General features: G+C 47.5%; 1 protein-coding gene and 3 non-coding genes across 4 annotated transcripts; all 4 read left to right on the top strand.

The window, feature by feature from the left end:
- The first annotated feature begins 4,092 nt into the window (after window positions 1-4,092).
- On the top strand, window positions 4,093-9,761 carry RPS3 (ribosomal protein S3). Its single transcript, XM_075266311.1, has 7 exons — window positions 4,093-4,156; window positions 5,931-6,061; window positions 6,490-6,583; window positions 8,041-8,135; window positions 8,409-8,596; window positions 8,854-9,062; window positions 9,695-9,761. Exons 1-6 carry the CDS (start codon window positions 4,127-4,129, stop codon window positions 9,057-9,059), a joined length of 744 nt encoding a protein of 247 aa, XP_075122412.1. The 5' UTR covers window positions 4,093-4,126; the 3' UTR covers window positions 9,060-9,062; window positions 9,695-9,761.
- LOC142196389 (small nucleolar RNA SNORA3/SNORA45 family) lies at window positions 7,782-7,912 on the top strand. The gene has a single exon (XR_012715220.1). It is a non-coding gene; the product is annotated as a small nucleolar RNA SNORA3/SNORA45 family (small nucleolar RNA).
- On the top strand, window positions 8,635-8,785 carry LOC142196378 (small nucleolar RNA SNORD15). Its single transcript, XR_012715211.1, has one exon. It is a non-coding gene; the product is annotated as a small nucleolar RNA SNORD15 (small nucleolar RNA).
- Window positions 9,095-9,241, top strand: LOC142196377 (small nucleolar RNA SNORD15). The gene has a single exon (XR_012715210.1). It is a non-coding gene; the product is annotated as a small nucleolar RNA SNORD15 (small nucleolar RNA).
- Window positions 9,762-13,075: the final 3,314 nt, after the last annotated feature.

Genomic DNA, 13,075 nt, shown 5'->3' with positions numbered 1-13,075 from the left:
TATGCACAAGACGCCCTGTTTGTATATCATCTAACCTCCAGTCACTGGTCTAATCTTATGAAACACTTTGCAAAATGTTCCATCATGATTTTACTTTATAACCCGTTGCCCCCTGTGTTGTGTCCCATGGACAGACCTAAGAGAGAAATCAGTAGATTCTTGTAATATCCTATGTACATGGCGGATCTGTATATAATCCTATACTCATCATGTATTATATACTGCGACTGCACTTATCTGCACAAACTCCATACAGACTCGACTGCCCCCTGGTGGTAGGTAAGATAAGATAAGATAAGATGATCCTTAATCGCAGGCACAGCAGACTGTATCTGTGCTGGAGCAAAGAGAAATGAAATATAATGTATTTTACAATAAAGATGCAAAAACTGATAATGATCTTACAGTATGTTATATATATATATACCAGGCAGCGCTACAACCACCATCATGTAATGCTACTACAGTATATCACCAGATCATCTCCAGGGACAATGTGCTGCTGAGCTGTGTATCTAATCCCCTCCTGTGTGATACTGTATACTGAGCGGTGTATCTAATCCTATCCTGTGTGATACTGTATACTGAGCTGTGTATCTAATCCTATCCTGTGTGATACTGTATACTGAGCTGTATCTAATCCTATCCTGTGTGATACTGTATACTGAGCTGTGTATCTAATCCTATCCTGTGTGATACTGTATACTGAGCTGTGTATCTAATCCTATTCTGTGTGATACTGTATACTGAGCCGTGTATCTAATCCTATCCTGTGTGATACTGTATACTGAGCTGTGTATCTAATCCTATCCTGTGTGATACTGTATACTGAGCTGTGTATCTAATCCTACCCTGTGTGATACTGTATACTGAGCTGTGTATCTAATTCTATCCTGTGATACTGTATACTCAGCTGTGTATCTAATCCTATCCTGTGTGATACTGTATACTCAGCTGTGTATCTAATCCTACCCTGTGTGATACTGTATACTGAGCTGTGTATCTAATCCTATCCTGTGTGATACTGTATACTGAGCTGTGTATCTAATCCTATCCTGTGTGATACTGTATACTGAGCTGTGTATCTAATCCTATCCTGTGTGATACTGTATACTGAGCTGTGTATCTAATCCTATCCTGTGATACTGTATACTGAGCTGTGTATCTAATCCTATCATGTGTGATACTGTGTACTGAGCTGTGTATCTAATCCTATCCCGTGTGATACTGTATACTGAGCTGTATGTAATCCTATCCTGTGTGATACTGTGTACTGAGCTGTGTATCTAATCCTATCCTGTGTGATACAGTATACTGAGCTGTGTATCTAATCCTATCCTGTGTGATACTGTATACTGAGCTGTGTATCTAATCCTATCCTGTGTGATACTGTATACTGAGCTGTGTATCTAATCCTATCCTGTGTGATACTGTATACTGAGCTGTGTATCTAAACCTTACAGGTAGGATAAAGGGGGGAGGGGGTCCTCACGCTTAAATGTAAATGACTTGTACAGACAAAGAACAGGACGGGTGAGTAGAATTCGCATAACAGGACTGACCGTACAGGGGTCGGGTAGTTCTGGCTGTTGGATGAGACACAATAGAGGAGCCGCATGCCATTATGGCTTCCAGGGGGGAGAAGTCTCTGAAATAAACAAAGAGGATTGTACATAGCTCCAGGTAGAGCCCTGCAGGGAATCCAACATGGCGGATACTCAAGCTGGCGTCCTCCACATCTAATGCTAGAAATATCTGATCGCCACCAGATCTGCCAATGGTTCACGTGACATGTTTTACAATCCCACAATAGCAGACCTGACAACTCACCTCTCCTTGGCTCCCTGGCATCCAGCGCTCATTCAGGTCCTCTTCTGACTTGTTGGGTGATGTCACACACCTTGAGGGACTGTGATTGGGCCTGAGATGTGCTAACGTCATATCGTAATCAATGTTTAGGCCTCAGTGGTCTCCCAGGACCTGTCATGTCACCCATTAGGCCGGAAGAGGAGCAACGGACGCTGCTATGGAGCCCAGGAGAGGTGAGTATCAGGGATCATTACGTTACTGCACCCCCCTTGGCCTCCATATATTATCCTCTGGGGTCTGAATGTTATATATGTCTACTGCAGACCTTAAAGGGGTTGTCCAGGCTTCATTTTTTTATGGCTTGTTCTCACACCCGGCTCCCAGACCGATCAGCTGTATGGAGCCACTTCTGGCACTCATCATGTACACAATACTGGGCCAGAAGCAGAAAGCTCCGTCCGCCATATCGCAGCCCGCCATCGTCACTGCAGCTCACATCCTATTGTGTGAACCCAGTGAAGGGGCTCGGCCGCTATACAGTGGACGGAGCTTTCTGCTCCTGGCTCTGTATTGTGGATCAGACGGGCTCCATACAGCTGATCAGATTGTACTGATATCAATGCAATCCCTGCACTAGTGTATTGATTCCAATCAAAATACATGGCTACACAGGCGCTAGAAGAAGGATCGTAACGGTATCGGGAATCGTGATACTGCACAAGTCCAAATTCTGGTATCAGGACAACTACAATAATAATATATGGAGACCCCAGACCAGACAATAGTTCCGCAGCTGACTGGTGTCGCTTTGTCCTATTGCTGTATTTCCCCATCAGGTCTGACTGACCGCAGGTCATTACAATGTAACACACACTGCAGCTGTAAGATCAGCTCTGTAGGATGAGAACTATATGATCGGGCCTATATGATAGAGTCAGTGGTTATATCGGGCCAGAACTCACCAGAACTCAGTTCCGGTCTGTCAGCATTCTGGTTTAATTTCTTAGTTTATACCGTACAAGCCTCTGCCCGCGACTTTGTCTGCGTGTCGTCGATGGTCTGTCTCTATTCAGCAAATTGCTGCCGTCGATGGTTCGCCTGCTCCCACATTTCGGCAGCTCTCAAGCTGTCCTGCTGCTGAACTTGTTCATCATGCCGTGCCTGTGATTGTTCCGGCATCTCAGCAACTTGCTGGGACGCCATATAATGAGCGTGTTGTTGGCACTGATGATCCCCCTCAGCTCCGCTTCAGGAGAACTCTGTGACTTCTGGCTCCTTCATAGCTCTCATTGTTTTAGAATTTTGCAACAAATTAGATTGGCAAACTACCAATTTGGATTAAAGGTCTTTTCCCATCCAGTGTGTCAGCACTGCCTGGAGCAGATCAGATAATATGCAAATGCAGATCTGAAAAGACCCCAGAGTATGATAATTGTTCATGACCACAATACTGTATGCAAGGACCACTGTGGCCCATAATACGGGACCATAATATGAGGCAGGGGCCCCAATGGGGCATAAATTATGCCTAATAGTGACCCCTGCACAAGTATTATGTGACATTTAAGCACTGGATAGGGCTATATATGGTCAGGTCTGTACAGTGAGGTATATAGGATCGGGTCTGTAGGATGAGCTCTATATATAAGATCAGGGTTATACAGTATATGGTCAGGTCTGTAGGATGCGGTATATACAATCAGGGTTATATACAATCAGGTCTATATGATCAGGGCTGTGTTTATGGCTGCCATGTCCATTCACTGACAGCCGGTAGAGATGTTGCCATTGGTGATTCTCTGCAGCGCCAGTATAAACGCCACGGACAATGAAGTGTCGCCAAAAATCACAATCACATTTGTGCCATTTTTTGTGATACTTTTTGATAACCTTTTTCAGCAGATTTCCCCCCGTCTCGGGCAGGTCTCTGTTTCAGTCGGCCATAAATACGCGTCAATTTTTGTAACATTAAATTTGTCGTCCGCCCCGTCAGGCTGGAATAGACGCGATAGTCCATGGAGGAGTCTGACACCGCCATTTTCTTCACATTTTTACTGCTGGAAACGTCACAAAAAGCACAAAAAATAAAAGTTTTCCATTGCAAGGTCTGAATAATCCTCATAACTATGTCAGGAGAGTTTCCAGCACAAACACTGAGTACATAGTAGTGAATGACCCCCAATGTAATACACAGCGGGAGAACTACACCTCCCATCATGCTCCGCGCCGCGGCCTCCCGCCTTCCTCTTCCGGTTGACTGTATATAGACACTTCCGGCGGAAAGCCATTCCCTTTCCCTTCAGCAGCGCGGAGCAAGATGGCGGTGCAGATCTCGAAGAAGAGGAAGGTAAGCGAGAAAACCGGCCAAACCCCGTCTAGATGAGGCGTTTTATCAGTAATATCGCTGCCATGTGAATCCTGACGTCTCCCCGGGTGTGATGGGCCCGAGCGGGGCGGCGGTGACCGGAGGCTGAGGGCGGATTGGGCTGGATTAGGTCAGGCCTGTGCTCCGGACTGTCAGAGCCGGCCTGGTAGTGGTCAGCCCCGGGGATGTGGAGCCCGCTGAGGGGGGAGATATAGGCGGGCCTTGTGTGCGGAGGACTAGAAGGCCCAGCATGGCGGTCTATGGAGAAAGCTGCGGCCTGTAATACTGCACACTCTGTATATAGCAGTGTATGGGGGCTGGTATATAGTATATGGTGGGCTTATATAGCAGTAGATGGGGGGTCTTGTATATAGTGTATGAGGGTGCTGTATAATCCTACACCCACTGTATATAGCAGTGTAGGGGGGCTGGTATATAGTATATGGTGGGCTTATATAGCAGTAGATGGGGGGTCTTGTATATAGTGTATGAGGGTGCTGTATAATCCTACACCCACTGTATATAGCAGTGTAGGGGGCTGGTATATAGTATATGGTGGGCATATATAGCAGTAGATGGGGGGGTCTTGTATATAGTGTATGAGGGTGCTGTATAATCCTACACCCATTGTATATAGCAGTGTAGGGGGCTGGTATATAGTATATGGCAGTCTTATATAGCAGTGTATGGGGGTCTTGTATAGTCTAGTATATGAGGGTACTATATAATACTGCACACCCTGTATATAGCAGTGTATGGGGTCTTGTGTAGTCCTATAATCCTATATATTGTATATGACGGTCTTATATAGCAGTATATGGGGGTATTGTATAGTCCGGTATATAGTATGAGGGTACTGTACAATCCTGCATACCCTGTATATAACAGTATGAGGTCGTGTGTGTATGTATATAGTAGTGTATGGGAGTCCTGTGTATAGTATATGAATGGGGAGGGTCCTATATAATCCTGTATATAGTAGTTTACGGAGGGTCTTGTATAACCGTACACCTTCTGTCTATAGCATTATATGGGGGCTCTGTATATAGCAGTGTTATGGAGGGTAATGTGTTATCCTGTATATAGCAGTGTGCGGAGGGTCTTGTATAATCCTGCACCACTTGTGTATAGCAGTGTTTGGGGGTTGTCCTGTATATAGTGGGGGGGTCCCCTGTATATAGCAGTGTATACACTTTGTGCCACCACTAGCAGTACAGCTCACAGGTTGAGGGGTCACTTCTGAGCGCTCGGGCTCCGGTGCTGCGGCCTCCATTGTTCTCTCCGGTTTTGCAGCATGTTGCACTTTTCACTTGAATGGGACTGAGCTGTAATAACCTGCAGGTGCAGACGGGGGTGCGGGGGCAGCCAGAAGCTACTGACTCCAAAATAAAGTGATCTTGTAGAGGTCATGGATAGTTTTGGGGTCAGAGCTGCTGGTTTGGCCCTCTGACTACACAGCTGAGCACCCAGTAGGGGCATCTGACTTGAGACCCCACTAATATTGTGATCCTTGACACTGTCTGAAGAGCTTGTGCAGCCCCAGAAGATGAGCCCTCTACGTCTTAGGTTTTAGCCCCTTGGCCTTGTACTGCAGGGGTGCTGTGTTTTTAGGGGTCTCTGTGACTGTCCTAAATCTCAGGGTATGATCATGGGGTACACTTCTGTTGTCAGTTAGGGGGTTCACGTGAAGCCCCGCTGTGCGGCCTGTGTCGGGACTCGTTGCGGTCACTTACAGTCACACCTTCTCCTCTTGCAGTTCGTCGCTGACGGCATCTTCAAAGCCGAGCTGAATGAGTTCCTGACCCGGGAGCTGGCTGAAGATGGCTACTCCGGCGTGGAGGTCCGCGTTACCCCAACCAGGACAGAGATCATCATCCTTGCCACCAGGTGACTACAGGGGTGCACGGAGACCCCCGACCTAGTCCTGCTCACATGAAGGAAGCCTGCACAGGCCTATCGGGGGCCTCTTACCTGCACTGAGATCTTGTAACAAAACCTCAGCTGTTTTTTGCTCCTTGGTATAAAGATAAATCTTTCCTTTCTCTCGGGGCTTGTGGGTGGTCTTGGGTCTGGTTCACATCAGTGTTCGGGGAGTCTGCTTGGAGAACCCCCAAACGGAAACCTATCTGCATAAAAAAACCAGTTACCTTAGGAAACAGACGGGGCCTATACACTATAGTGGGGTCCGTGTGGTTTCTGTTCAGTTTCCCCACAAAAAGTGCTGCTTGCAAGGCGACAACATGTCTGCCGTGTCCTGCTCTGTGTCTTGTGACTGATTTGTACCCTGGGCTCACACTTTGTGTATTTCCCTCCAGGACCCAGAACGTCCTCGGTGAGAAGGGACGCCGTATCCGTGAGCTGACTGCTGTGGTACAGAAGAGGTTTGGCTTTCCTGAGGGCAGCGTCGAGGTGAGTGTCCCTATAGGATCCTGCTGGGTAGTGGTGACCCTTGTCTGTAGTGCGGGCTCTGCTTCTCTGCTATTCCCGACCAGGCCGGTTATTCATCCCCAATATCACTTTGGAGACTGATTTAAAGGGATCCTATCATTGGATACCCTAAAAAAGTCTATTCTTCTCCTACCTTTAGATATCGTCTCTGCGCCGCCATTCGCTTGAAATCTCGGTTTTCTTCGGTATGCAAATGATTTTTCTCGCAGCACTGGGGACGTCCCCAATGCTGCGAGAGAACTCTCCAGCACCGCCTTCATCTTCTTCTGGAACGTCCTCTCCCTGCGTCGTCTTCCGTCCTGGGTTTTCAATTTTCTAGGCCTCGAGCAGAGCCGACTGCGCATGCCCGGGCCACAAGAAAATGGCCGCATACACCAGCTTAAAGCGTAAATTCCCATTTTCTTGTGGCCCGGGCATGCTCGAGGCCTAGAAAATTGAAAACCAGGACGGAAGACAATGCAGGGAGAGAACGTTCCTGAAGAAGATGGTGGCGGCGCTGGAGGGTTCTTTTCGCAGCATTGGGGACGCCCCCAGTGCTGCAAGAGAACTCATTTGCATACTGAAGAAAACCCGGATTTCAAGCGAACGGCAGCGCAGAGACGATATCTAAAGGTAAGAGAAGAATAGACTTTCTTAAGGCTATTCCTACTTGTCAACCAGAAAAAAAATTGTTTAAATGATAGGATCCCTTTAAGGCCCTTCACACAGGTCTGCGGAAAAGTGCAGAGACTACACATGGAAGCCGTCCTGTCTGTGTGCGCCTTGTTTTCCACAAACCCCATAAATGGGGGATGGTACCTGCTCCATGTTTTGTGGCTTGGTCCTATCTATGAAAACTATGGACAGGTCTGGGGTCTAAAAAATATCTTTGTTATGGATCTGAAAGAATGGCTAGTATACGGACCAAGAATAGCAGTGTCTCAGGGCCTACATAAAGCCACGTGTAAAGTATGTGCGGACATATTCAGATATGACCTGATGGCTGGGCGCTCTGCTCCGCTTCCCCTGGAGTATTAGCGTGCATGTGACTGCTGCTCCACCCGAATGCAGTGACTTGGGGTATGAGGGCCCCAGCAGTAAGACCTGGCCCTGATCTAGCGGTTGTCTCCGTTCCAGCAGTTAGGGGGTAACTCTGATCTGCTTGTGGGTTGGCCCTTAGCCCGAGACTAGAGTCACATCCCGGCTGGCCCGTGCCCTCGGTGTGCTAGAGTCCTCGGAGAGCAATGGCTGCGCTTTATTCACTGGATCGGCCCTCACATGGCTCATCCAGTCACCGGCTCAGTGACATTTGGCGAGGTTCAGAATGGGTTAAACTCTGTGCCCCTCCCATCTGACTCCGAGCCCCGATACCTGTGCAGTGTGTGTGCGTTGCATTTATTTTGCTGCTTTCTCACCCACTTCTTGTTTTTTCTTTCCAGCTGTACGCAGAGAAAGTCGCCACAAGGGGTCTGTGCGCCATCGCCCAAGCCGAGTCCCTGCGTTACAAGCTCCTGGGAGGTCTGGCCGTGAGGAGGTGAGGCCTGTGGGATAACTTGGCGTCTCTGTCCCTTTTTGGGGGTCCCGTCCGTTTTACTTCGGTGATGATTTCGATGACGAGTCTCACATTGTTCCTATGTGTCCGGGTGGCGGGGGGAGCTGCGTTCTGCACGCTGCCTCCTCTGCCCTGGCACAGACTGGAGGATGGATGACGACGAGTTGCGAGGCATTTGTCTGAGGAGTGCCGTCCCGGGCCGGGCTTACAGTGTGTGCGCCATTTGATATTAACTATGATCTTTCCCCCCCTCAGAGCTTGCTATGGCGTCCTGCGTTTCATCATGGAGAGCGGAGCCAAGGGTTGCGAGGTCGTGGTGTCCGGCAAACTGAGAGGCCAGAGAGCCAAGTCCATGAAATTCGTGGACGGCCTGATGATTCACAGCGGTGACCCCGTCAACTACTATGTGGATACAGCCGTGCGCCACGTCCTGCTCAGACAGGGTGAGACGTCCATCTTTACAGCGGGCGGGATTTCCACCCTTCGGTGATGATACGATGACGAGTCAGACAGGGACAGTCTCTGTGGGGGACTCTGTACGGGGCCACGTTCTGTGTCTCTGTATTTTGGGGCCCCCCCACAAGAGACTTGTCCCACCTCCTGATGGATATAGAGGCATTTGTCTGAGAAGGGCGAGGGGAGGCCGCAGGGTGACATGGCTGCTAATAGACGTGTACTGAGTGTGGTTTGCTTTATGTAGGTGTCCTGGGCATCAAGGTGAAGATCATGCTCCCATGGGACCCAAGCGGAAAGATTGGCCCCAAGAAGCCCCTGCCTGACCACGTCAGCATTGTGGAGCCCAAAGAGGAGATCCTGCCCACAACCCCCATCTCTGAGCAGAAGGGAGCCAAGCCAGAACAGCAGGCACAGCCCCCCGCCATGCCTCAGCCTGTGCCCACCGCGTAATGGGTAAGTAGTGAGAGGGTGCCCGGGCACAGAGCCTTCAGTGATGATCCGATGACGAGTCTGACAGGGCGAGGTCTTATCCTATGGGCACTGTCTGCGCCACGTTCTGTGTTGTAGACGTCTGCTCCATGGGACAACGGCCGCCCTTCACTTGATGTCCTTGAGGCATTTGTCTGAGAAGGTTCTGATACATAAAGACTGAATTTGGGGAGGGGGGGGGTTGTTACTTTGTCTGCCTACGTATTTAACCCCTTAAGTGAAATGGGCATAATGTAATGGTATACATGGTGGTGCACCCACCGCCCAGCCCTACTCCGTTCTGGCCATGCCCAGGACACCCCAGTCCTTCTGCTTGGTGGGGGCCCCATTGCTCAGACCCCACCAGTCCGTGTATTACCGGCTCTACTTTGGGTGGGGGGTCATTTTTTGCTGCTGGAATAAAATCTTAAGGATCATTAAATAAAACAAACCGATCAGAGACCCAATAGATATCAGGAGAGGTAGATTCTCCATCAGGAGCCCAGGAAAGCTGGGTGATACGTTGGTCCATGTATAGGGGGGGGGGGGGGGGTGAGGCTGTGTACAGGGGTTCAGTCTGGTTACGGAGTCCTGACTGTCTCTTCTTCTCTCTGCAGGGCGCTGAACTCCCCGACCTGATGTTTTTACGGCTCAATCTGTAAAATAAAAACACCAAAAAAATTATTGGTTTGTCTTGTTGTAAAATGAGGGGGGGGGGCTGAAAAGGGGGAACCCTGGTGTTATGGGCCCGAAATTGCCCAATGACACTGGAGTGGAAGTCACAAGTAACCTGAACTGTAATGCAGACCTGGGGTTGTTGGCGGCTGACCCCTGTGCTGGGGGGGTTGTCGGCTGCAGATTCCCCTCCACTGGGCCCATTATGGATGTTCCCACATTAGATCCACAATGTGGGAATCTGGGAGTTGATCCCGGGGGCGGCCGTACCCCCCATGTGGTAGACAATCTAACTTGAATATTCCTTCCCTACCTCACATGTGGCATCAGTACAGATCCTTGTCTGTGACCTCTCTCCACCCTGAGCACAGCGCCCTCCTCTGGCGGGGTCTTCCATAGTCTCTCTGCTCTGACAGTATATTGGTGTAGGGGCCTTGTGTCCCCTCTTTAATCCTGGGGATGAGACTCTGGCAGAGACCTGATATATTTTTTGCAGGGTTATTCGGTCGCCCCCTTAGTCATCTCTCAAAACTAGGGTTTAGTTTAAAAAAAAAAAAAAAAAATCTCTGGGTGTCGTCGTCCGCCCATAACATTCCTGCACATACGATTTACAGCTCTGCCCGGCTTGTTGGTAAAGCAGCAGAACTATCTGTGTTGTGCCCTGCCCGGTACGCCCATCGTCCCCCTCTGCCCGGGACCTGGACCCAAAAGGCATCTCCAGCAATTAGGGAATATTGGGGTTTAATGTGTGAAGGAGGGCTGGGGTGTCGTACCAATGTAGAAGAATTTTCTACTGGGTCTTACCATAAGTTCTGCAGGTGGACGACTTAATAACACGAGATGATCTGCCACTGAGTCTGCGAAATCTGCCTGCCCAAATCAGAGGGGTAATGGATAGATGTCTGATATCTGACCCTTAGTAGCACAGCACAAAATCTCAGAGGTAGTAGGAATGGAAACCCTCTGAGCCCCAAACAGAGTGCAGTCTGCTGATAGTGGAGCCCCTCTGATCTAGGCATGTGCAGGGGATAGGAAAGGAGTCAGGGCCTGAGCTCCAGTTAGCCGAGTACAAAGTGGAGGAGAGCTGAATATCCAGATACTTAAGTGAGCCATTGACGTTTTGGCGCAACAGGTGGAGTTCCGGGCCAGGGGTATTCGGGGGGAGAACCTCCGTCTTGGAGGAATGAATCTTCTAACCAGACAGGGCGCCAAACTCCCGTTACGTCAGCGAGACGTTAGGAAGGGTAGGGTGGATTAGCTGGATGTTTTAACTGTTAAAGACTGCAGTTCTAACTTCAGCCACAAGATGGCAGTCACTTGCTAGAACTGTAGTTTCATTATATTATAACACTGCCGTCTGCTGGTCAATGGGAGAAGTGCGGCCTGAGACGGATCTGAGCTCTGATCACACCAAGTGGAACATCACAGCTGAACAAATAGATGGAGCAGCTGGGGATCTAGAGTACACTGACCAAAATGTGTTACCAGGTGACTTCCTCCAGTTTGTCCCATTTCTGGCCGTCTGAGGGTCAGACGTTTGAGGTTTCACCTGAACAGTCTGGAAAAGAGGAAAATTATTTAATGGGTGAAATTTCAGCAAAAAAATATGTGAAAAAAACCCTAAGATCTAAAGAGCGTAGTGTGGTCAATAACCACAGCAATAATAACTCACAATGTGAATTGTCTCCTGGCCACTAGATGGCAGCACATCTCATAGTGCCTGTTTTATCTAATGAGTGTCTGTTTGTTCTCTATACGCATCCAAACGACTGGACTGATCCTCACCAAAAGTGGCACACAGGTACATCAGGTGTCCGGGAAGGTTTTAGAGCGGGTCTCAGCTCTCCAGAACATACCATTCCTGAGATACAGTATTCCCAAAAAATAACCTGCATTACCTGCCAATACAAACCTGCAAGTCTTTCACATATATTCCAACTGTCATACACACGGGCACATGTCACTTATCAGCCAATAGAAGCTCGCAGGCACTTATCTCCACATGCACACAGCTTTACTCAAGGATTCCGTGACAAACCAGCTATTTGTTTTCACTGCTCTAGGTCAGCTTTAAAGGGGCAAGGCGCTGTGGGTGACACCATTACACAAGGTCACATACACATAGCTTTACTCCAGGTTTCCATAACAACCAATCATAGGTTTTACACTGATATCTAAACAGAGATACACATGACGCTTATGGACCAATGGAAACTCGGTTCCTCAGTCTTGACATACACACAGCTTTACACCAGGAATCCGTAACAAGCAAACTATTTATAAACCGTATTAGACAATAGCAGTTGGCAGGTCCATAAATAGTTATATGATGTGTATCAGCCAATATAACATTTCATTTATCAGGGTTCCATAACAACATAGTCATAAATAAACTGGACCTATACTGGACGCCCATACTGGATGGCAGCATTCTTATAAATTTAAACTGCACACAAACAACGTACAAAATAGACCAGAGCCAATTGTTCTGGGGCCACTACACAAATATAAAATAAACCCATGTGAAACCGAGGAACTCCTGCTAGTGTCTGATATATGCTAAATACATGTAAGGACAGAAAACAGCACAAGGGGATCAGATTATACCGTAATACGCAGCTCAGGCTATATGGAAGTAGGAAAGGTATCCTCATACTACATACACTCCAGTCCTGGTGTAATCAGAATATGGACAATGTGAGGCCGAAACTAAATGTAACGTAAAAAAAAAGGGCACAATACAATAATTGTACACTGCTAGTTACATCCTCATACATAGGGGGCAGTATTATAGTAGTTATATTCTTCTACATAGGAGTAGTATTATAGTAGTTATATTCTTGTACATAGGAGCAGTATTATAGTAGTTATATTCTTGTACATAGGAGCAGTATTATAGTAGTTATATTCTTGTACATAGGAGGTAGTATTATAGTAGTTATATTCTTGTACATAGGAGCAGTATTATAGTAGTTATATTCTTGTACATAGGAGCAGTATTATAGCAGTTATATTCTTGTACATAGGAGCAGTATTATAGTAGTTATATTCTTGTACATAGGGGGCAGTATTATAGTAGTTATATTCTTGTACATAGGAGCAGTATTATAGTAGTTATATTCTTGTACATAGGAGTAGTATTATAGTAGTTATATTCTTGTACATAGGAGGTAGTATTATAGTAGTTATATTCTTGTACATAGGAGCAGTATTATAGTAGTTATATTCTTGTACATAGGAGTAGTATTATAGTAGTTATATTCTTGTACATAGGAGCAGTATTATAGTAGTTATATTCTTGTACATAGGAGTAGTATTATAGT

Source organism: Leptodactylus fuscus, chromosome 2, assembly GCF_031893055.1.
Source record: "Leptodactylus fuscus isolate aLepFus1 chromosome 2, aLepFus1.hap2, whole genome shotgun sequence".
In the NCBI taxonomy this organism is placed as follows: Eukaryota; Metazoa; Chordata; class Amphibia; order Anura; family Leptodactylidae; genus Leptodactylus; species Leptodactylus fuscus.
This window is presented reverse-complemented; position numbering and strand designations above follow the sequence as displayed.

Coding starts and splice junctions, on each gene's coding strand:
- RPS3 (XM_075266311.1), top strand. CDS start 4,127: ATGGCGGTGCAGATCTCGAAGAAGAGGAAG. Junction 8,136..8,408: donor GGAGGTCTGGCCGTGAGGAG/GTGAGGCCTGTG, acceptor TCCCCCCCTCAG/AGCTTGCTATGGCGTCCTGC. Junction 8,597..8,853: donor CCACGTCCTGCTCAGACAGG/GTGAGACGTCCA, acceptor TGCTTTATGTAG/GTGTCCTGGGCATCAAGGTG.